This window comes from Rhinoderma darwinii, chromosome 2 (assembly GCF_050947455.1).
Source record: "Rhinoderma darwinii isolate aRhiDar2 chromosome 2, aRhiDar2.hap1, whole genome shotgun sequence".
Lineage (NCBI taxonomy): Eukaryota > Metazoa > Chordata > Amphibia > Anura > Rhinodermatidae > Rhinoderma > Rhinoderma darwinii.
In genome coordinates this window covers 311,100,977-311,125,103 of record NC_134688.1, presented here as the reverse complement: position 1 = coordinate 311,125,103, position 24,127 = coordinate 311,100,977, and the positions used below count along the sequence as shown (strand labels likewise).

Below are 24,127 nucleotides of genomic sequence, written 5' to 3'. Positions count from 1 at the left end.
CGTCACCCGTCAAGTACCCCACGACAGGATCTGCAAATGGGGCCACTTTGGAAAATGTAAGTATATTACAAATGTATTACATTAATAAATTACAAACATTAACACATAGTCATTTTATCTCGGACAACCCCTTTAACATACAGTGAAGGAAATAAGTATTTGATCCCTTGCTGATTTTGCAAGTTTGCCCACTGTCAAAGACATGAACAGTCTAGCATTTTTAGGCTAGGTTACTTTTACCAGTGAGAGATAGAGTATATATAAAAAAAAAAAAAGAAAATCACATAGTCAAAATTATTATTTATTTGCATTGTGCACAGAGAAATAAGTATTTGATCCCCTACCAACCATTAAGAGTTCAGCCTCCGCCAGACCAGTTACACGCTCCAAATCAACTTGGTGCCTGAATTAAAGACAGCTGTCTTAAATGGTCACCTGTATAAAAGACTCCTGTCCACAGACTCAATTAATCAGTCTGACTCTAACCTCTACAACATGGGCAAGACCAAAGAGCTTTCTAAGGATATAAGGGACAAGATCATAGACCTGCACAAGGCTGGAATGGGCTACAAAACCATAAGTAAGACGCTGGGTGAGAAGGAGACAACTGTTGGTGCAATAGTAAGAAAATGGAAGACATACAAAATGACTGTCAATCGACATCGATCTGGGCCTCCATGCAAAATCTCACCTCGTGGGGTCTCCTTGATCCTGAGGAAGGTGAGAGCTCAGCCGAAAACTACACGGGGGGAACTTGTTATTGATCTCAAGGCAGCTGGGACCACAGTCACCAAGAAAACCATTTGTAACACATTACGCCGTAATGGATTAAAATCCTGCAGTGCCCGCAAGGTCCCCCTGCTCAAGAAGGCACATGTACAGGCCCGTCTGAAGTTTGCAAATGAACATCTTGATGATTCTGAGAGTGTTTGGGAGAAGGTGCTGTGGTCAGATGAGACTAAAATTTAGCTCTTTGGTATTAACTCAACTCGCCGTGTTTGGAGGAAGAGAAATGCTGCCTATGAGCCAAAGAACACCGTCCCCACTGTCAAGCATGGAGGTGGAAACATTATGTTTTGGGGGTGTTTCTCTGCTAAGGGCACAGGACTACTTCACCGCATCAATGGGAGAATGGATGGAGCCATGTACCGTCAAATCCTGAGTGACAACCTCCTTCCCTCCACCAGGACATTAAAAATGGCTCGTGGCTGGGTCTTCCAGCACGACAATGACCCGAAACATACAGCCAAGGCAACAAAGGAGTGGCTCAAAAAGAAGCATATTAAGGTCTAGCCAGTCTCCAGACCTTAATCCCATCGAAAACTTATGGAGGGAGCTGAAGATCCGAGTTGCCAAGCGACAGCCTCGAAATCTTAATGATTTACAGATGATCTGCAAAGAGGAGTGGGCCAAAATTCCATCTAACATGTGTGCAAACCCCATCATCAACTACCAAAAACGTCTGACTGCTGTGCTTGCCAACAAGGGTTTTGCCCCCAAGTATTAAGTCTTGTTTGCCAAAGGGATCAAATACTTATTTCTCTGTGCACAATGCAAATAAATATATATAATTTTGATATATAATTTTGATATATAATGTGATTTTCTGTTTTTTGTTTTTTTTTATATAATCTATCTCTCACTGGTAAAATTAACCTAGCCTAAAAATTCTAGACTGTTCATGTCTTTGACAGTGGGCAAACTTACAAAATCAGCAAGGGATCAAATACTTATTTCCTTCACTGTATATACAAACATACTTTTGTTGCCGCTGTTATCGGCCGAACACTGCAGTCGTCAATCAAAGCCAAGGTTGAGGTTTTTGGCAGGGCTTATGCAAGAGAGCCAGAGCACTTGCCGGGCTTTGGACCACCCTAGAAGCACTTGCTGCCTCATTTACATTTGGGAGGAAAGTACCTTTTCTGTGAAAAAATAAGTATTACAGCAGAAAAAATGTATGTTTTTACATAAGTTTAAGTCCCTTATCTAGGGCCTTTATTGGTTTAATAGTGAAAAAGGAGCTAACAGTATCCCATTAATAAACAACATATAAATCTTAGGAACCGAAGGCCGATGAAATAATACTGTTCGAAAAATATTTCCGGACGTACCCATGAACTTTCAGTCTTATCAACTGAGTCTAGTATATATAATCTTATACCATGCTGGTATTCCTTTTTTACCTAATTTGTTGTTTCAATTATGTGACAATATTTTTTTCTTAACATAACAGTATTTCCCATCTTGCAATTTGATATACGTTATATAATATATTCATATGTAATATGATTGTTTTACCTTAAAAGTGAATGTTTCATTAAAAATTGGGTTAAGTGTCTTGCGATGAACTTTCGTTTCATACTTCTTCTTCTTGTCTGGTAAAAAGGTAATCTTTACATAAGGATCTGATGTTCCTCCCATATCCAATGCAGGTAGTTCAGTGGCCTGTATGACACCGACTTGAATCTGTTAAAAAAAAAAAAAACCTGTTAATGCATTACTTGTCTCTGGCACCTTTTCATAAATTCGTAATGTAGAATGTATGGGAACAACTGTCTTAATTTAGGGCTGCCATCTTTCTCCCTGGCGTCATTTCTCAACAGTGGGAAATATGGGTATGTCCCATTAGTAACTAAAACCCTTCCTCAAAAATAATGATTGGCCCTGTCTCTGAGAAATATTTGACTATGAAATGGCCAACTCTCCTCCTGCAGCAAGCCCAACAAACAAATCTCCGGGGTTTTGGGTATAGGTGCCGATACAATACCAGTCAAGACCTCTATGACCTTATCCCAGAAGGAGCTAATACACGTGCACCCCCAAATAAGGTGTATGAAGTTAGCCCTCGGAGATTGACATCTATGGCCAGGGGCGTAGCTAAAGGCTCATGGGCCCCGATGCAAAAGTTCTTATTGGGCCCCCCCGCAACTTCTCATGGCCGACGGTCCGCAGCTTTCAGCTGCATCGCTGGGTCTCCTAAGTGACCCAACAATGCAGCACTAGCAGCCAGGGGTGTCACTAAGGGCTTAAAATGTCAGGGGAAACAGCCCCAATACATATGTGTCCGCCCAAAAAAATATGTATGTGTATATATGAGACAGCATAGCATATCTATAGCACTACGACCCTATCAACTATAGATAGGATTAGATACAGTGGCTCAGCAGACAGTATCACACATGATAGGATTAGATACAGTGGCTCAGCAGACAGTATCACACATGATAGGATTAGATATAGGGCACAGTAGACAGTATCGCACATGATAGGATTAGATACAGTGGCTCAGCAGACAGTATCACACATGATAGGATTAGATACAGTGGCTCAGCAGACAGTATCACACATGATAGGATTAGATACAGTGGCTCAGCAGACAGTATCACACATGATAGGATTAGATACAGTGGCTCAGAAGGCAGTATCACACATGATAGGATTAGATACAGTGGCCCAGCAGACAGTATCACACATGATCGGATTAGATACAGGACTCAGCAGACAGTATCACACATGATTGGATTAGATATAGGGCCCAGCTCGCTGACATTGCGGCTCCAGCGCTGGACCCAGGAAACGTAAGAATAATAATTTTGCTTCTTTATGTGTTACTGATTATTTTTGTGTGTTTGTGTTTTTTTACAAGTTCAGTTGTTGGACTTCGGATACGAGGACTTCAATGACGGCGTTTTTTTATTCTCAATAAAATGGTTAACGGGGGTTGTGTTTCTTTATTTCAATAAAATATTTTTTTTATGTGCTTGTATCTTTTTAAACTTTATTATCACCGCCTTAGTAATGGCCGCTGGCTGATTGACAACCTCTATTACTAAGGCGGGGCTTAATGTTAGCCGGTGTAAAGGCCAATACTAACCCCGATTATTACCCCGGTACCCACCGCCACCAGGGGTACTGGGAAGAGCCGGGTACAAACCAGTACCCGACCATCTGTAGTGACGGGCAGGCACCGGGGCAGCCGCAGGCTGGTAGTATTAGGTTGAGGAAGGCCAAAAACAGTGGCACTTACCACCCTGGTAATGCTGCCTGCTGCTGCTGTGTTGTATCTGGCTGGTTATGAAAATTGGGGGGGGGGGACCCCACATCGTTCTTTCCAATTATTTTTTATTTAATTTTTTTTAAATGACGTGGGGTCTCCCCCATTTTTCATAACTAGCCAGATACAATAAAGCAGCAGCCTAGCATCACCAGGGCGGGAAGGGACACTGTTTTTGGCCTTTCCCCTCCTGATATTACCAGCCTGTGGCCGCCCCAGTGGCCGACCACCACTACAGATGGTCAAGTAATGGATGGTACCCGGCTCTTCCCAGCACCCCTGGTGGCGGTGGGTACCGGGGTAATAAAGGGCGTTAGTGTTAGCCTCTGCATCGGTTACACTAAGCCCCGCCAAAGCAATGGATGCTGTAAATCAGCCGGCGGCCATTACTAAGGCGGTAGTAATATAGTTTAAAAAAAAACACAAAGACATAGAAAAAATATTTTATTGAAATAAAAAAACCCACACAACCCTCATTAACCATTTTATTGATAATAAAAAAAAAAGCCATCATCGAAGTAGTCCTGAAATCCGACGTAGTCTAACGACCGAACCTGTAAGAAAACACACAAAAAAACGATTAGTAACATATGTGTTAGGCTTAGATACAGGGCCCATGTGTTATACTGTCTGTGGGACCCTGTATCTAAGCCTACCACAAGGTAGGCTTAGATACAGGGTCCAGCAGACAGTAATCTTATACAGTATAAGATTACTGTGTGCTGGGGCCCTGTATCTAAACCTACAGTGTGGTAGGCTTATATACAGGGCCCATCAGACAGGATCACACATGGGCCCTGTATCTAAGCCTACCATGTGATTGGCTTAGATATAGGGCCCATCAGACAGGATCACACAATCTGTGATCCTGTCTAATGGGCCCTATAAGCCTGCTACATCGTAGGCTTAAAGGGGTTGCCCAGTCCCTAAACATTGATGGTCTATCCTCAGGATAGGCCATCAATAGCTGATGTGTCGGGGTCCGTCTCCCGGGACCCACCAATCAGCTGTTTTGAAGGGGCCGCAGCACTCGTACGAGAGCTGCTTCCCCTTCATTTCACTTACTCGCTTACACTGTGAATTGCCGACACCGATTCACAGTGTGACCGGAATGAAGTGACCGGAATGAAGGGGAAGCAGCTCTCGTACGAGTGCTGCAGCCCCTACAAAACAGCTGATTGGCGGGTCCCGGGAGTCAGACCCCGCCAGTCAGGGCTACTAATCTTACCTTCCTCTTCAGCCGCGGCGGAAGTTCTGTCCTCTCGATGTTGTGCGCGGCGCATAGCGCTGTGACATCATGCGCTGCGCACAGCGATTGAAGTCAGGAACTACGCTGCGATCCGGAACCAGGAAGGTAAGTACAGTCTGTTACTATAGTAACAGGGGCCTGCGCCCCGAGTTACTATAGTAACTTTTTATTGATGTGGTGCGGGGGGCCGTGGGCCCCCTGGCTTCGGGGCCCGGTCGCAATTGCGACCGCTGCGACCCCTATAGCTACGCCACTGTCTATGGCATTCTGTATGCGACAGCTTACCCATACGGTATAAACAAGTTGGGGAAAGGTGACTCTGGTGTATTATGTACAGTTGGGACAGTCTGTTATTGACAGAAGGAGAAACAAATAAATGTGACTCAAGGGCCTCTGACAAATCCTCCTCGGATAAGTTGGGGATAATTTTTTTCCATGCAGCCTGCACAGAGAGTGTACTCAACGTTTTTGCATTCAAAAGATTAGTGTAGATTGCCGAAATAATTCCCTTAGGTCCCTGTGTCTTCAGAATTCCTATCAACGGGAATTTCGAAAGAGACTGGGACTGTGTTCTGAACTGTGAGGTTAATGCGTGTCGTAATTGTAAGTATCTGAAGAATTGGGTACGATGTAAGTTATAGCGCTCCATCATCTGGGCAAACGATAATAACACACTTTCCCTATATACATCCCCAAGACACATAATCCCGTTGGACTTCCAAAACTCAGACCCCTCCAACATCTGTAGGTGCGGGAACATGGGATTGTCCCACAACGGAGTCTCTCCCTCCAGATCCCCAAAACCACATAGCAGTTTAGCTGCCTTCTAAACCTGATGTGCAAGTCTATGAACTAGTGTTAATTTCCCTCTGAACAAAGTGGGGTTCTCCAGCACAAGCCACAGGACAGATTGTCCTATCACTTGCCCCAAAGTATACTCTGAGAATGATTCCGGGCTCATGGTAATCCATTCCTTCAAATATTGGAGTTGGCCACTCAGGAAGTAAATATAGAAGTCAGGCAGTGCCAATCCACCCTTAACCTTGGGACGTTGGAGTGTGGACAGAGCAAGTTTCCTGCGAGATTTCCCCCATACAAAACTAGCTACCAGGGAATGCAACCTGTCAAAGAATGATCTCGGAATAGGACCATTAGCATGCTCCAGTAAATATAATCCCTTCTGTAAAAGGATCATCTTTACCAAGTTTACCCTTCCCGCCACTGATAAAGGCAAAGTATTCCATGTTCTAAATTTCTGAATAAAGAGATTCTCCAGGGGATATATATTCTTACCATGAGACTCAGCAGGGTATTTTGTGATATATATGCCCAGATATTTAAAGCTTGTAACCACAGGTAGATTATAATAAATATCTGGCCAGTCCACCTCCCACAATGGCATCAGAGCCGACTTAGCCCAGTTGATCAGGAGGCCAGAATAGAGGCCAAAACGGTTCACAATGTCAATAGCCCTGGGAAGGGTGTCATGAAGATCGGACATGGAGAACGAGATCGTCTGCACACAGACCTATTCTGCTTTCTCTATTGCCAATTAGCACTCCCCGACATATATTCTCCTGGCGAATGTGAATGGCAAGAGGTTCTATAGCCAAAGCAAATAGAAGAGGGGACAGCGGGCATCCCTGTCTAGTCCCGCTACTTAGGTAAAAAAAAGGCTGTACCCATACCATTTACTAAGAGATTTGCCCTGGGGTCTTATATAAGATGGAAATCCATTTGGAAAAGCCAGATCCAAATCCAAATTGTGTCAACACCACTTGCAGATATCTCCATTCCACGGAGTCAAAGGACTTGGCCACGTCAAGAGACGCAAATGCCCAATGTTTGCACAAATTCCCCCCTACCTGTGAAACCGCCTGCGGATATTCCCCGAAGTGGAGCTCCAGGGAATAAAGTCCGATTGATTCTGATGTATTAACGAGGTGATAATAGGATTAAGTCTATTTGCCAAAATTTTTGTCAATATTTTATAATCTAAATTGAGTAAAGAAATTGGTCTATATGACCCACACTCCAAGGGATTTTTTTCAGGTTTCAGCAAAATTATAATAGTAGCTTCATATAAGGATATGGGCAAAGTACCCAATTCAAAAGCTTCTGTATACATCTGAAGCAACTCGGGACCAATAATCTCCAAATATCTGTAATACACCTCTAAGGGAATCCCATCAGGTCCAGGCGATTTCCCATTAGCCAAATCCTTCATAGCCATCTGCAATTCTTCTAGCGTAATAGCCTCATCTAATCGATCTCTGTGCTCCATGGACAACTGCGGAAATGTAATCCCTTCCAAATAATCAGACAATGAATCATCCGAGTACTCACTCTGGGAGGTGTATAATTTAGTATAAAACCGATGAAATCTGTTTCCAATCTGTTCAGCATCGCTAAGTTCTTGATGTCCCTCATCCAGAATTTGCAGAATGGCAGGAGATGACTGACTAGAGTGCACTATGTGCGATAATAATCTACTAGACTGATTTCCAAGCTCAAAGGCATTTTGTTTAAGAAAAAATTATTTCCTATCCCCTTTTTCTTTAAGATGTAACAAGTATAATCTACCTGCCTGCTGCCATTGTAATCAATTCTCCTCAGAAGGCTCATTAATAAAAGCCCTTTCCATGTCTTTACAGGTTGCTGCCAGATAACCAAAATGGGTGAACTCTCCAATTCAGTTTACTGGCTTGTCGGTCATATAAATGAAATATTGCCTATAGGGGCGCATGATCCGAAACACTAGGCGGGGAATATCCATTGTCAGAAACCCTAGGGCCCAAAGACAGTGAAAATTACAAGCGTCAACAGAAACACAGAAAGGTAAAATGGGGTTTAGGGGGCCCTGTTCTAGTGATAGGTGCGGGTCCCAGAGACCCGCATCTAGCTGACATTTATGGCATATCCTGTGGATATGTCATAAATGTCCCTGATGGCAAACCTCTTTAACAGAGGCAGAGTGAAAGCAGTCCTGGGGACCTTCATTAGGCCCCTGGGCTGCAAATACAGCCATCGGCAACCCACAATTGCATTGTGGGGGCGCTGATGAGCTGTCAGCATTCGATGGGTTAAATGTCCAGGAACATCTAGCAGAAAAAGAGAAAAGGAGGACCAGCTGGCTGGCAGGCACAATACTGTCATAAAATTCAACTAGTTTGCGGTTAGGCAAAAAAGAGGGGGGATTTGCCCTTATTTCCAGCCAGTTACAAGAGTATTAGATAAGATAAAATATAGCTTTTATTGAGTATAATTAAATAGGTAAATAAACCAAAAACAAAACGACACACTAGTTAAAAATTAGCCAATGCTCACTGGCAGTAGGAGTTTTGCATACTTCAGATGCAATCAGTCCGTACAGTGTAATTGGTCAGTATTTGAACAGCGTCTGCAGTACGCTCTAATAACTGAATAGGATAGTAACAGTGGCTGACAGTCAGTGAGACATTGCGTTTAAAACATAGCAAGAAGCCCCCCGACATGTTTCGCTACAAACGTAGCGTCCTCAGGGGTTCAAATGGGGCTACTGACGGCGTGTTGTCAATCCACCCTCTTTAAAGTCTCGGGCCGCCATGACAGTGGACGTCAGTCCGCAGGGACCCAATGAAAAGAGGTTAAACAGACCAGCCGTCATCAGTAAGACGAGCGGGTCGTAAGGCCAATCAGCATGGCCAATAGACTGCACCAATCAGAGATCCGGGAGTGCGCGCCTGCGCACAAGAAATCTGTGTACATCGATAAAAAAGAAGAAAGAAAAAGCAGAAAGCGCGCACGTCACTGCACTTAGAGTGTCGCTGGAGATAACCAACAGGTAGGTAAGATAGAACAGCATAGAGCCAGAATAAAACGGCATCCATCAAACTAAATATATGGATGCCGTTTTATTCTGGCTCTATGCTGTAGTGCAGTGACATGCGCACTTTCTGCTTTTTCGTACTTCTCTTTTCTCGATGTACACGGACTTCTTGTGCGCAGGCGCGCACTTCCGGATCTCTGATTGGTGCAGTCTATTGTTTTTGGTTTATTTACCTATTTAATTATACTCAATAAAAGCTATCTTTTATCTTATCTAATACTCTCGTAACTGGCTGTAAATAATGGCAAATCCCCCCTCTTTTTTGCCTAACCCCAAACTAGTTGAATTAAATGGTTAGGAACAGCGCGATCGATGTTCCTGGCCGTTAGTCCATGGTGTCAGCTGTAAAACACAGCTGACACCAGCAGAGTATGGAGTGGGCTCAGCGCGTGAGCCCGCTCCATTAATCACCCCCCGCACCACCACGTGCTATTACGTCGTGGTGCACAAAGGTGTTAAAATGTAAGGAAATGGACTGAGTTAACCTGGGACCACTTGATGTAAACTAACCAATGAGAGCTTAGAGCTGTCACTGTCCTAATTCATGGTTGACAGCTGGATGATATAGTGGGTGCAGCGCTGTACCGCAAGTATAATAATTGTTTTGCTTTTTTATGTGTTACTAATGGTTTTTTTGTGTTTCTTTAAAGGTTCTACTTTGGATTTGAGGACTACTTCGATGACGATTTTTTTTATTTTTATTAAAATGGTTAAATGAGGGTTGTGTGTGGGGTGTTTTATTTCAATAAAATATTATTCCTGTGTCTGTGTTTTTTTTATTACTACTGCCTTAGTAATGGCCGCCGTCTGATTGACAGCATACCTTACTAAGGCGTGGCTTGGTGTTAGCCATCGAAACGTAGCTCTTAATATTTGGGATGTGTTAATAAAACACTTTTACACCTTTGCCATACGGATGCTGTCCTCAAGTTTTTCATACTAATCGCCCGTCCGGAAGGGATCTCTGGACATGGAAATTGCATCCCTTTGAAATCAAGTGGATTTTCCGATCAAGTGAGTGCTGTGGATAATTTGTTTACTATCTGCCACGTCCAGTGTCATCTGCCACACCAAGCATCATCTGAGCCAAAACGTCTGCTACACCTCGTGTCTGTCTGAACATTTACAGGTACTCTTGTGCTAAAGACTTTTGCATAGACTGTTTGGGCAGCTGCCACTGTGGGTCCACATACCCCAGGGCCGTGACAAGGAAGAGAGGAAAGAAGACTACAGCATAGCAGGCCAATGCACTTTAAAGAGGCTTCCCGACAATTGACATTTATCTCCTATCCACGAGATAGTTGATAAATGTCTGATCACTGGGAGTTTAACCGATGGGACAACCACCGATTAGTAGAACAGGGGTCCAGAGCCCCCGTTCCTCCTCACTGCATGATCGTAGCGAGAAGCGTAAAAGAGGTGGCGGACAAGCATGTACCCTGCAGCATTCAATCTCGATGGGGCTGACATATACTTGCCTATCTCCATCAGAAAAGAGAGGGAAAACCTATGTATTTTGTACTGAATATTCTCTATGGTTATAAATAATAAACAAACCATGTTGGTTGCAAACTGTACATATTCTTTTAACCTCTTTAGAATCAAGCGATATTTGACCTTGAGAACATTCTGCTTATAATATATATGGCATATAATGGTCTTTTAAGTTATTTTTTACGTTTACTTTTTTTTCAATTTTTTACATCCGTACCACTGTTATGCCCTAACAAACATTAAGACAGCCCCAGAGAACCCTTGTCAGCCAAATAAGGATGGTGTCTTCCATTGTGGAAGGGGTACGACTGTGCTTGCCTCTAGAGATTGAACATTTTGTTCTCCAGACAAAGGGAGTGCCACCTTGTCTTTTGAGAGGATTTTACATGTAACAGGTTATCACCATATTTGTTGTATGGGCAATTCATATATTTGTACAGGTTAATCATGTCCCGTTAGTCATCTTTTTTCAAGGCAAAATAGGTTAATTATTTTAATCTTTCCTCATACCCAGTGGCATAGCTATAGGGGTCGCAGTGGTCGCAAATGCGACTGGGCCCAGAAGCCAGGGGGACCTGCAGCCCCCCTGCACCAGGAGTATAAAAAGTTACTATAGTAACAGGGGCCTATGTAATAAAGTACATGGGCCCCTGTTACTATAGTAAAAACAATATACTTACTCTCCTTGTTAGCGAGCACAGCAGGTTCTGGCGTCTTTCTGCGTCATGACGTCACGACGCAGTGCGCCACGCACAATGTCGCGATGCTGGATGCCATCAGGACCTCCGCTGCGCCCGGGGCCGAAGAGGAGGATAAGTATAACATAACTGTCTGCAGGGGCCCTGTATCTAAACCCACCACGTGGTAGGCTTAGATACAGTGCCCATTAGACAGGATAACATAGTGTGATCTTGTCTGCTGGGCCTGTATCTGAGCCTACCTTGTGGTAGGCTTAGATACAGGGCCCCAGCAGACAGTATCACAATTGGGCCCTGTATCTAAGCCTACCATGTGGTAATCTTAGATACAGGGCCCATGTGTGATCCTGTCTGCTGGCCCATGTATCTAATCCTATCGCGGCTTAGATAAATGGCCCATGTGTAATCCTGTCTGATGGGCCCTGTATCTAAGCGTACCACATAGTAGGCTTAGATACAGGGCCCCGGCAGACTGCAATCTTATACTGTATTAGATTACTGTATGCTGTGGCCCTGTATCTAAGCCTAACAGGGAGTAGGTTAGATACAGGCCCCATCAGACAGGATTACACATGATGTGGATAGACAGTGGGCCACGATGTGACGCCGACATCAGACACTCTGAGACTGGAGAGACTAGAGAAGAGGCAGTGACGGAGAAGAGCTGAGACACAAATGAAGATAAGCGGGGTAACTCGCACTGAATAAAGAAGGAGGTGTGCGGAGAGAAGGCAGACAGAAGAGAGACAGGAGAGAGTTGGTGATACAGCATACGATCGCTAATGTTAACGTTTGATCACTCGGACAGAGCGGGGAAGAGCGGACAGAGTGGGCAGACCATAAAATAAAGACTGTGGGAGTCTGTGATTTGGATTGGGAGTATTCTAGGACAACCAGACTGTGAGAGAGGTTGAGACACTGAGAGGTGCAGGATGTACAGGTGCTCTTAGTCGCGCTACTCATAGATGTGCCACGTACAAAGGGGAGAGAGTGGTCAGATGCTGCGAGGAGCAAAGTAGCGTTGAGGAGCGGAGTAGCTGAGCACAACTAGGTGTAGGACTAGTGGAAGCTGCACTCAGAAGTGTGGCAATCCACAGCAGTACAGACAAATATAGAGCTGGGGAATCCCAGGAAAAGCAGTGTTCAACCTATGGGAAAAAAGTAATAGTCTACTAATAAGCTAGGCAGCCAAATTACTATCCTAATTACTTCTACATGCAATTACTTCCACATAAGTCTAGTGTTATATCTATTTATGTAGCGAATGGTGAAGATCACCTATCTCACTGGAGAAAAATAGGTCAGGGGGACCACATTGGTGTGCACCACCGTATAGAGCTAAGTTTAGTCAGGAATGGGGGAAAGAAAGAAGATGTGGTCTGGAATTAAATTAATAAATAACTTTTATTGATCTGCATTAAAATTGTGAATGTTAAGAGTCCAATGGTGCAAAATGGTATGTGTGAGTGACCCCCAAACTCACATACCCTTGGCCTGAAATAATATAGTTAGTAATGTGTTGAGTATTTCCACTGTCACTATTGCTTAATTGCAGTCCACAAATCACTGAGCTATAGATATGGAATGAATCTCCAGAAGGAATGGAGTGGAGTCAAAATGTTAAATTATAGCAATAGGTTAGTTGGGAAAACTAGGTTATACTAGAAATTGAGCTAATAATGTGTATGATGGACTGTTGTGACCAGGCAGCAAAGTGGATTTCAAATTGGCCCTGACAGCAATGATTTATTGGTAACTAGTATTATATATTTTGAAGTACTACTACCAGACCTACTATGCTGACTGAACTACCGGGCAACGCGATTAGATTGTGCATGAGTTGTCATGTAGATAGAGATCGCTGCATAAATTGATACCATCTGGTTCAACAACCGTTCGTGATAGTAGTCTCAGCAGGGCTATGAGAAGTCCCCCAAGAGGATCTAGGAGCAGTCAGACATGATATCAAAATGTAGCTATGCTGTAAGTCAGGGCAAATGTTGCCAATAGTGTAACCTTGCGGTTTTACTGCACCAGGTTATGAATGTGCACTTATAATCTACACTCTCACGCCGGTGTATCCCCGTAGATCGGAGCAGCAGCGTGGGGAGCAGCTGAACTTATGACAGCACTCAGCTATCAGCCAGGAGGGCAAATATTGCCGATTGCATAGCTATGCAGTTTAATTGTGAGATGTGACTATACAATTGATAGCTGCACCCTCACGCCGGTGTCCCCGTGTAACCGAGCAGCAGCGTGGGGAGCAACTGTAGCTGAATTTGTGACAGCACTCAGCTGTCAGCCAAGAGAATTGTCAGAACTCAAAGTCCGACTCTGCTATTAGCAGACTCAGACCCAGAATGTGTGCTTTAATTTAGGCAGAGCGATAGAGACCCCCGCACTGTGAGGCTGACGTATTGCCAAGCGGTTGTGTTACCGCACAGTGTGAGTATGCAACATGCACTAAACATCGGCGTAGATAGCAGCCGTAGCCGTACTTATCGCAACGCTCAGCAAGCAGCTGAGGCAGTATCAAAGGGCCGACCCGAAGTCTGACCCCGCTGTCAGCAGACTCAGGCAAAGCCTGAGCGCTGTATAGTGAGGCAGGTCGGCCAGTCACTCCGGCAATGTATCGCCAAGAGAATCCTGCAGGACAGTCGGTCCTGCAAGAGAAGCCCCCGCTTTACTGCCGTATTGAGCAGGGTGGCAGCAGTCAAATGAGCGCGTGTGAAGTTCACTCACGGTCAGATTGGATTGTGGCCGCCAGTTAGAGCAGCGTACCCAGCTGCTGTGTGGAACACGGCGGGGCGTGTTGCTATCAGAGCCACTCTGCTAGCTAAAGGACTGACAGTTGTCAACAGTATGGTGAGAACGTGTGAAATTATTGAACAGTTAGTCTGCAACTTGGGCACATGTTGCACCATGGACATTTAAAAAGTGCTAAGCACCCGACGCGCGTTTCGCCAGCATTCTGGCTTCTTCCAGGGGACGACCCCTGGAAGAAGCCAGAATGCTGGCGAAACGCGCGTCGGGTGCTTAGCACTTTTTAAATGTCCATGGTGCAACATGTGCCCAAGTTGCAGACTAACTGTTCAATAATTTCACACGTTCTCACCATACTGTTGACAACTGTCAGTCCTTTAGCTAGCAGAGTGGCTCTGATAGCAACACTCCCCGCTGTGTTCCACACAGCAGCTGGGTACGCTGCTCTAACTGGCGGCCACAATCCAATCTGACCGTGAGTGAACTTCACACGCGGTCATTTGACTGCTGCCACCCTGCTCAATACGGCAGTAAAGCGGGGGCTTCTCTTGCAGGACCGACTGTCCTGCAGGATTCTCTTGGCGATACATTGCCGGAGTGACTGGCCGACCTGCCTCACTATACAGCGCTCAGGCTTTGCCTGAGTCTGCTGACAGCGGGGTCAGACTTCGGGTCGGCCCTTTGATACTGCCTCAGCTGCTTGCTGAGCGTTGCGATAAGTACGGCTACGGCTGCTATCTACGCCGATGTTCAGTGCATGTTGCATACTCACACTGTGCGGTAACACAACCGCTTGGCAATACGTCAGCCTCACAGTGCGGGGGTCTCTATCGCTCTGCCTAAATTAAAGCACACATTCTGGGTCTGAGTCTGCTAATAGCAGAGTCGGACTTTGAGTTCTGACAATTCTCTTGGCTGACAGCTGAGTGCTGTCACAAATTCAGCTACAGTTGCTCCCCACGCTGCTGCTCGGTTACACGGGGACACCGGCGTGAGGGTGCAGCTAGCAATTGTATAGTCACATCTCACAATTAAACTGCATAGCTATGCAATCGGCAATATTTGCCCTCCTGGCTGATAGCTGAGTGCTGTCATAAGTTCAGCTGCTCCCCACGCTGCTGCTCCGATCTACGGGGATACACCGGCGTGAGAGTGTAGATTATAAGTGCACATTCATAACCTGGTGCAGTAAAACCGCAAGGTTACACTATTGGCAACATTTGCCCTGACTTACAGCATAGCTACATTTTGATATCATGTCTGACTGCTCCTAGATCCTCTTGGGGGACTTCTCATAGCCCTGCTGAGACTACTATCACGAACGGTTGTTGAACCAGATGGTATCAATTTATGCAGCGATCTCTATCTACATGACAACTCATGCACAATCTAATCGCGTTGCCCGGTAGTTCAGTCAGCATAGTAGGTCTGGTAGTAGTACTTCAAAATATATAATACTAGTTACCAATAAATCATTGCTGTCAGGGCCAATTTGAAATCCACTTTGCTGCCTGGTCACAACAGTCCATCATACACATTATTAGCTCAATTTCTAGTATAACCCAGTTTTCCCAACTAACCTATTGCTATAATTTAACATTTTGACTCCACTCCATTCCTTCTGGAGATTCATTCCATATCTATAGCTCAGTGATTTGTGGACTGCAATTAAGCAATAGTGACAGTGGAAATACTCAACACATTACTAACTATATTATTTCAGGCCAAGGGTATGTGAGTTTGGGGGTCACTCACACATACCATTTTGCACCATTGGACTCTTAACGTTCACAATTTTAATGCAGATCAATAAAAGTTATTTATTAATTTAATTCCAGACCACATCTTCTTTCTTTCCCCCATTCCTGACTAAACTTATATCTATTTATGTTACTATATTGAACTACAATAAACTCTAATATATAAACCTTGGCTCTAAGGTGACTAAAATCTGATCTTTCTCTGTAAATTAACACTGCTAACATGAACTTTAACTAAAACATAGTAAAAAATAGTGTAGTACCGTGTTAGCCAGAAATAATATGCAATGTTAAGTACTTCTGTGTCAAAAAAGACAAAAGTATAGTAGGTATGATACCTTTATTGGCTAACCATAAAAGCTCTATATGCAAGCTTTCAGAGCACACAGGCTCCTTCATCAGGCAAGTTAAAGAGGCAATGTCACCACATTATAAGTGGTCTATATTGTACATGATGTGATCGGCGCTGTAATGTAGATTGCAGCAGCGAAGTGGGCGTTGTGGAGAGAAGTATATGACGCTGATTGGTCACTGATTGGTCAGCGTCATACACTCCTTTGTACAATAGCCACTTGGTCTAAAGTAAAAACACGCCCACTTGGGCATTAAGAAATGCATTAGCATAAAGTTAAAAATCACCCATAAAGTGGTAAAAATTTATTGTTTTTCTAAATAAAAAGCACTTCTGTCACCTACATTATAGCGCCGATCTCCTTATGTAGGGGATAGGGCACTTATAATGTGGTGACAGAGCCTCTATAACATTGCAAACTAAAACATAAAAATTTGAGAAACTAACAACTCTTCCTTGGTCTGTCCAGCCTGACTCTCTCTTCAATTCTGCTAGAGTGTTCCAGTAATATGGGATATATCTGTGGAAGGACTCACTATGAGCCTCACTGAATTCCAGTGTAAAATAAATAAAAAAAATAGGATGAAAGTGTGTATAGGGCTATTCAAGCAGCCCCTCCAAATGTACGGCTATAACAAGATGGGTCGTACTAGGAAAAGTGCCCAAAAAACATCAAATCTAAAAGAATATTTCTATCCCTAAGAACTAAAACAAACGACTCCCGGATAGGTACACAATACCAATACCTCTGCGGTTTCCTCCAATGACACTTTAAACCTCTCCACTAATTCAAAAACATCCTCGGCGGAAGACCTCACTAATACTAGCCACACCAGCCGGAGAGACTCAGTAATACCTGGATCCAATCCCTTAACTGAGGCAATGCTACAGCGGATACTCAATACTTTCCATACATACATTCATTCAAATATGAATGTCATGTGCAAAGAAATAAAACAAGAAATAACATGGCTAGGAGACGTATTTCAACAGCAGAAATCCATCCTATGGAATTGACCAAAACTTGTAACTTACTAATAGATGTAAACAAAGAGCTGCAAATAAAAGTGGAATCCAATTCCCTTAAACTTATGGATATGGAAGATAGGGCTAGACAGAATAACTATCGCCTGAGAGGAGCATCACAATCCATCATGTATAAAGATCTATTAAGCTATATCTGGGTCCTGATGACAGCTGTGCCCCCAGACGCTTTTGATATGGATCTCGTGATTGATCGTGCACATAAGATTAATAAATCTGAGAAAGCCCCACCCTCTGCTGTCTGAAACGTGATAGTAGAAGTTCACTTCTCTCACATTAAGGATGAATTTGTTAATCTTTCACGTGTCAAAACGGACTGGTTGTAAAAATTTAAAAACATCAAAATCTTCCTAGATGTCTCAGCAGCTACCCTTGCAAAAGGAAGAGAATTTGGAGAAGTCACAAAACTTCTTAGGAACAAGTCGCTACGGTATAGCTGGGGATTCCCGACAAATCTGCTCTTCTCCAAAGGATAGACTAACCATGTCTGCTATAAACCTGAACAGGCTTGGTATTTGTTCAAACAGTGGGGATGGGTAACTGGGGATATGAAAAAAAAAACGTCATCTCAGCATTTACTAGATAAATTTGCCTTAGGCCTTATTCACACAAACGTGTGCGTTTTGCGCGCGCAAACAAATGCTGCGTTTTTGTGTGCGTTGCAGTTCCGTGTGTCATCAGTGTTTGCTGCGTGGCTGCGTGATTTTCACGCATATGCCATCCTTATGACACGCGGTTTTGATGTTTAGAAAAATAAATTTAGGAAGTGCTTTTATTTTTTTCCTTCAGTTCTTTATCTACTGTTGCGTGAATCACGCGCGAATCACGCGCGACAAACAGAAGTGCTTCCATGTGCTGCGCGTGATTGGATCATTCTTTCTGCATGCTAGCTGGGGGAAGGTCAAACCCTTGATGGACACTTCAGACTTTACATTCAGAACCGTCTGAGCGGTAAAAAACTATCAATTTGGCTGATATTATAAATGCTTTTCTAGATTCTATAGACTTGCTAGTGCTAGATGGTAAGCAAAAGGCTGGGCTAAACTGTGAAATTTAAAATATGAAGGTAAGGGAGGAAATTGATCACCTAAAATAGAATAAAAGGCCCCTGGCCCGGATGGATTTATAAATGATTATTATGGGACTTTTAAAAATCTCCTAGTTCCCTACCTTACGTCTACGTTTAATCATTTTAGGGGAAGGGGAATATCCCCAAAGAAATGTTGCAGGCTCTATATCTATAAAGAGGGAAAGAATCCTCTAAATCCAGAAAGTTACAGGTGTATTAGCCTGTTAAATGAGGATTTAAAAATGTTTTCATCTATTCTGGCTAATAGGCTATCTACAGTTATTTCATCGATAATTTGTTCGGATCAGGTAGGGTTTCTACCAAAAAAACAGGTGCGAGATGCAACAAGAAGAGTCATCGATTTGGTGGAATTATAGAATCTGTCAGGGGTCCCCAATGTTTTTTCTCTTGATGCCGAAAAGGCGTTTGATAGGGTCCATTGGGGGATTCCAGAGAGCTTCTCTAGAGTGATTTGGTTTTTCGGGCTTCTTCTTAGATGCAGTACTTTCTCTATATACCCCTCCGACAGCAAAAGTACTTAACGCTGGCTTTAATTCGAAACCAATTTATATTATAAAAGGTACTAGACAGGGTTGCCCACTTTCACCACTAATCTTTAACATCTTTGTTGAGCCTCTCGCCCAAGCAATCAGGTCTAATAAGGAAATAGAGGGCATAAAATGTGGCCGAAATAAATATGCAATTGGCCTATACGCGGACGATATTATAATCTCCTGTAGCAATCCAGTAACATCTTTTGTGGTGTTATAGGTAATATCATCAAAATTAAGAGGTCAGTTCATAAGTCCTGACAAAGAAGATACATCTGATTTACCTAAGAAATGCAGATTTTTGGCCATCAAAGGACGTCCACTGTCTGACAAATGTTTAATTGGCCCTTTCCTCACCAAGGTGCTAGATGTGTTGATTGTCACCAGAGCCTGTATCTAGCCTTAGATAGCATTCTCACTTAGGGTTAGAAGTAATTGCCCACACATCCTGACAAAACACCTAAAGCTATGCAAATGGATGCCTGTTGTTTGTCTGCCCTGTGGACCAGGAGAAACATGTGACCATTGTCACTTGTTTCTAAGAAAATATGATACATCAAGGAAAACCCCATCATAATTGATATTTATAGTGACCCACATAGCTAGTTATGATCAGGGGAAATAGCCCTCATATATATGTCAAATGAACATCCCTACACCCAGAAAAACTACCTTGAAATGGCTGTTGGCTAAAATCATGGGCCTATTACAGTGGTGTTTGATATGCTCTGGTTGGTAAATGTCTGCACAGGTGAATGCAGGTAATATTATATTTCTAGGAGATTCCTGCAAGAACACATGACCACTTTTATGTTCCTCTATAGAAATACAACTGTGTAATGGGAGGAGTACGCTTCATTATTATATGAACAGCCTCCTCTCAGTGACATCACCAGCCTCGCAGTGACATCACCAGCCTCCTCTCAGTGACATCACCAGCTAGGGGACTGGGGGAAAAAACTGGGTTTAAATGCCAGGAGAAGTGAGGGTGAGTTGTCAGTCGTTGGGGATCCATATCTCGGTTGAAGTGACTGCCCATATTTTCAGCTGTCCCCACAGCCAGGTTATCACTGCTGTACATCAGTAAGGTTTTGTTCTGTTTCTTTTATCCCTTTTATTTTCATAAACTGTTTGAATGCATTGTAACTGTATGTATATTTTTCATCTATTTATCGGACAACTATTTTTTGTATTGCACTGCACTATTGTCTATTAAATTTGAAATATTAATAAGTCTCTTCCTTGTAGTCTTACAGAACTTAATCTTCCGAAGGTGAGGGACGTTACCTGTATTTTGTGTTCCATTTAGATAATCTGGTATTGTAACTGGTGTAAGGGAATATAGAGACGTAGGCCCCTATTGCCTAGATATGTATAGATGGTAGTAGCATACTGTGGTATAAATTATTGGGGTGTTGGAAACCTATGTGAGTAATTTAGCATTATCCTGTCATCTAGAGTAGTTGGGTGTGGATTTATGTGGTAAATTAATAAGCTCAGTAGTGTAGTTCACCCCTGCGACGTGACCTGTGTATAACCCCCATCATCCCTGTGTGATAATCACTAGTTATTTGTGACAGTGCAGGGAGCTGGGTGACTGTAATTAGACTCTGTGAAAATAGAGGGGCATGGCAGTATGCAAATAGGGGGGATGTAAGCTGGATCATGGGTATTGGGGGTTACAAGACAGGAAACTGACAGTAACAGAAGCAAGGGATGTAAACAAACAGAAAGAGCAGCAGTGATGATTGAGATCAAACAGAAACTGGTCAGAGGGTTAGTAGGGGGTTTTAGAAAAGGCAAACCAAGGCTGGGGGGGACACTTTTTAGAAAATATTTTTTTCCTGGCCAACCCCTTTAATTAACACAAATGTCATCTGTTAGTACTAAAAATCCTACCTTAAAAATAGAACAGGACATTAAGGCTAACTTCAAGTATATTTGGGGGAAGGAATATTTCAACTGTCTTGGAAGTCGGATTGCACACTCCCTTCTGGCGATCCTTAGCATTAATTCTATTGAATTGGTCGAGCGTATCGAGAAGAAAGTCTGCAACCTAAAGAAAGTCCCTTGTTCCTGGATTGCAAAAGTCTATATAATAAGAATGAAAGTCCTTCCGGTAATTTTATTTTATCTTAGATGTATTTCACTTCCATTTTCAAAAACAACAATTAATAAGCTTCAAAATGTGAATTATCAGGGAAAATAAACCTCAAAGAATAGGAAAGAATACTCTGTATAAAAGAATCAAGGATGGTGGTATGGGCCTTCCAGACCTGCGCTTACATAAAGCAGCTTCAATAATAGAGCCCATAAAGCTTAGCTGGTGTGATGTCTCTGACCTATGTTGGGTTAGGATTGAACGATAATACTTAAGGGCCACGTCATTAAAAGCAATCTTTATATATATATATATATATATATATATATATATATATATATATATATATATATATATATATATATATATATATAAAATCTATTAGACCTTCAAACAACACATATGGGGACTACAAAATGTTTGCTTCAGATCTGGAATAAGACTATAGTAGATAATAAACTATTAAGGGTTAATATGGTTGACTTTAGGATCATCTATTTCAAAGACTTCCTCAGTAATTTTAATATAAGCGTGTGGTCGGGTTAGGGAACCCCTCAGGAGCTAATCAAATAGTTTGAAGAGCTTACAGATACCCATAAATTACCCAGCAATAATTTTTTTTCAGTGTATTCAACTAACTAGGTTTGTCGCCGATTATGGCCTTATCGAAAGAATAGATACTTTGAAACAAAGAATACATAAATATATGACTACACCAGTCTTTACAAAAGGAGGCCTACCTATTATCTATTCCGGGTTGCTGTCACTATATAGTAATAAGAAATTAAACTATTTGATAAGCTGGGAAAAGGACCTGGATAAAGTATTCTCACTACAGAAATGGTTTTAAGAAATGAAATGGGCATGTAAAAACACACTTAAAAAGACAAAAAAAGGCCATACTCACCAATTGGGCAGATATAACCCCAGGAAGACGCAGACAGGTCAAAAATGCTGTTGAAGGATAGTGCTCCGGTGTGTTAAATAATAATAGCCACTCCCACTAGCCTTGAGGGGAGTGGTGTGTCGGGCATGACTATAAATGTGTAGTGCAAAAAAGAAATACGGTGTGTAATAAACAAGTGATAATAATGTATATGGAATATAGGGGGCAGTAGTGCATAATTGTCAGAACTATCTGTTATATATAGGGAGTGAGCGCAGTGTGTAAGACATGAAGTGATAGTGTGCGAGTAGTGAGGCAGAGCATATACTGCGGAATAGTATATGCTCTGCCTCACTACTCGCACACTATCCCTCCATGTCTTACACACTGCACTCACTCCCTATGTATCACTCATAGCTCTGACCCCTGTCTGTGTCTTGCTGGACTTATATCTGCCCAATTTATTTTTTGTGTTTTTAAACTTATTCTATGTCCTACTTTTTTTTGTGGTGTATATAAAAATACATGTTGTATTTATATGAGATAATTCTGAAAATACAATTACGCTGGTAACGCCTGCTAAACCAGGGGCGTAGCTAGGGTGGGAAGGCAGGGCAGTGCCCCGGTCGCAACTTAGAGGGGGTGCCAGGGCCGCACCGTACATGACAGCGGCCTGCTGCCTCTATGAGGGGTCGGCGGCGCCACTAAAACGAGCCGCCGCCAGCCCCTCCTGAACTATAATTGTACATGCGTCTATCGGACACAGGTACAATCAGAAGCAATGAATGGCCGGGTACGTTCCGTGCCCAGCCATTCAGCGCCTTTCTACGAGTGAAGCAGCGCAATACTTTACATCGTTGAAAGGCGCTGATTGACAGGGAAAGTCATTCTGCCCTGCCAATTAGTGCCTTTCAGAGAAGCAAGCTATCACGTCATCGCGCTGTTTGCGTCATTCAACCACCGGGAGACCTGCGCAGAAGAGAGCAGGTCTCCATTGCCGCCGGACAGCCCGAGAACGGGATTAAGGTGAGTTTGTATAGTTTGTTTTTTTATCCTAATAAAAAAGTGTGTGGCATTATCTACGGAGGGTGGCTTTATCTATGGGGGGTGGCTTTATCTACAGGGGGGGCATTATCTATGGGGGGACTCTATCTACAGAGGCTGCTATATACAGGGGTGGACTATATGTGGAGCACTATATACAGGGGTGGGCTATATCTACATGGGGGCTATATACAGGGGTGGGCTATCTGTGGAGCACTATAGGGGGAGCTATATGTGGGATACTATATACAGGGGTGGGCCATATGGGGGGCACTATCTACAGGGGGCTCTATGGGGCGCACAATCTACAGGGGGCTCTATGACCAGCACTATCTAAAAGGGGGCACGGTGTGTGTGTGGGACATAGTGTATGGTGCTATTATAATTAGAGGTGCAGTATATGGCGCTATTATATTTAAGGGCGTAGTGTGTGGTATAATGAGAACTTTATCTTTGTTTATAGGTGTAGAAATGTTTGAAAAGTGAGAAGTTGAAGACATCTGAGCGGCAAACTGCAGAAATGGGCTGTGACCAGGAGAAGTCATCATAGAGATCTGGACCAGATGGAGAAAAATAACTAGAATCTGGGACATCACCGGTGAGTCACTTAATGTAACAATTTATTCTGCCTCTAATCAGTACTGTAGTCACTGTATAATCTGCAGCGAGATGATGGGTATGATTATGATATAATTTATTTGTTTTTGTAAAACAGCAACTCCCAGCATATCCTTACCATTGTTCGGGCCATGCTGGGAGTTGAAAACAATTTAGTGCAAATCTATTCGGCAGGGTATGCACTAAATTGAGCTGTATTTGTGCTGGTGTTGTATATATGTACGGAGCGTGGTTCTGGTACTATATATATATATATATATATATATATATATGCACTGAGCTTGGTTTTGGGGCTGTATTTATGTACTGAGCTTTGTTCTGGTGCTGTATATATGTAATGTCAGGGTAGGGAGACAGACAGGTGAGCCCTAATCTACCCGCCATTCAGTCCCTGCCTACTTGCACGGCCCGTCCTAGGCGACGGTGTACAACTGGGCGACGGTCCCTACGCTCAATAAGTGCACGACAGACAAACAGACAAGGGTACACAGAAGCTAAGGGAAATGAGGCAGTAGCCCACGGCAACACCGTGAGCAACAAGAGTAGTGAACGAGCCGAGTCAAACCAGGAGTGTAC

The 24,127-nt window shown here is 43.2% G+C and overlaps 1 protein-coding gene across 1 annotated transcript in view; it reads right to left on the bottom strand.

Annotated features, from left to right (window-relative positions):
• Positions 1-24,127, bottom strand: part of SYT2 (synaptotagmin 2) — a 476,939-nt gene that overhangs the window by 157,251 nt on the left and 295,561 nt on the right. Inside the window, exon 6 of the mRNA XM_075853527.1 lies at positions 2,299-2,466. Within this exon, the coding sequence (XP_075709642.1) occupies positions 2,299-2,466 (168 nt within the window). The remainder of the gene's footprint in view (positions 1-2,298; positions 2,467-24,127) is intronic.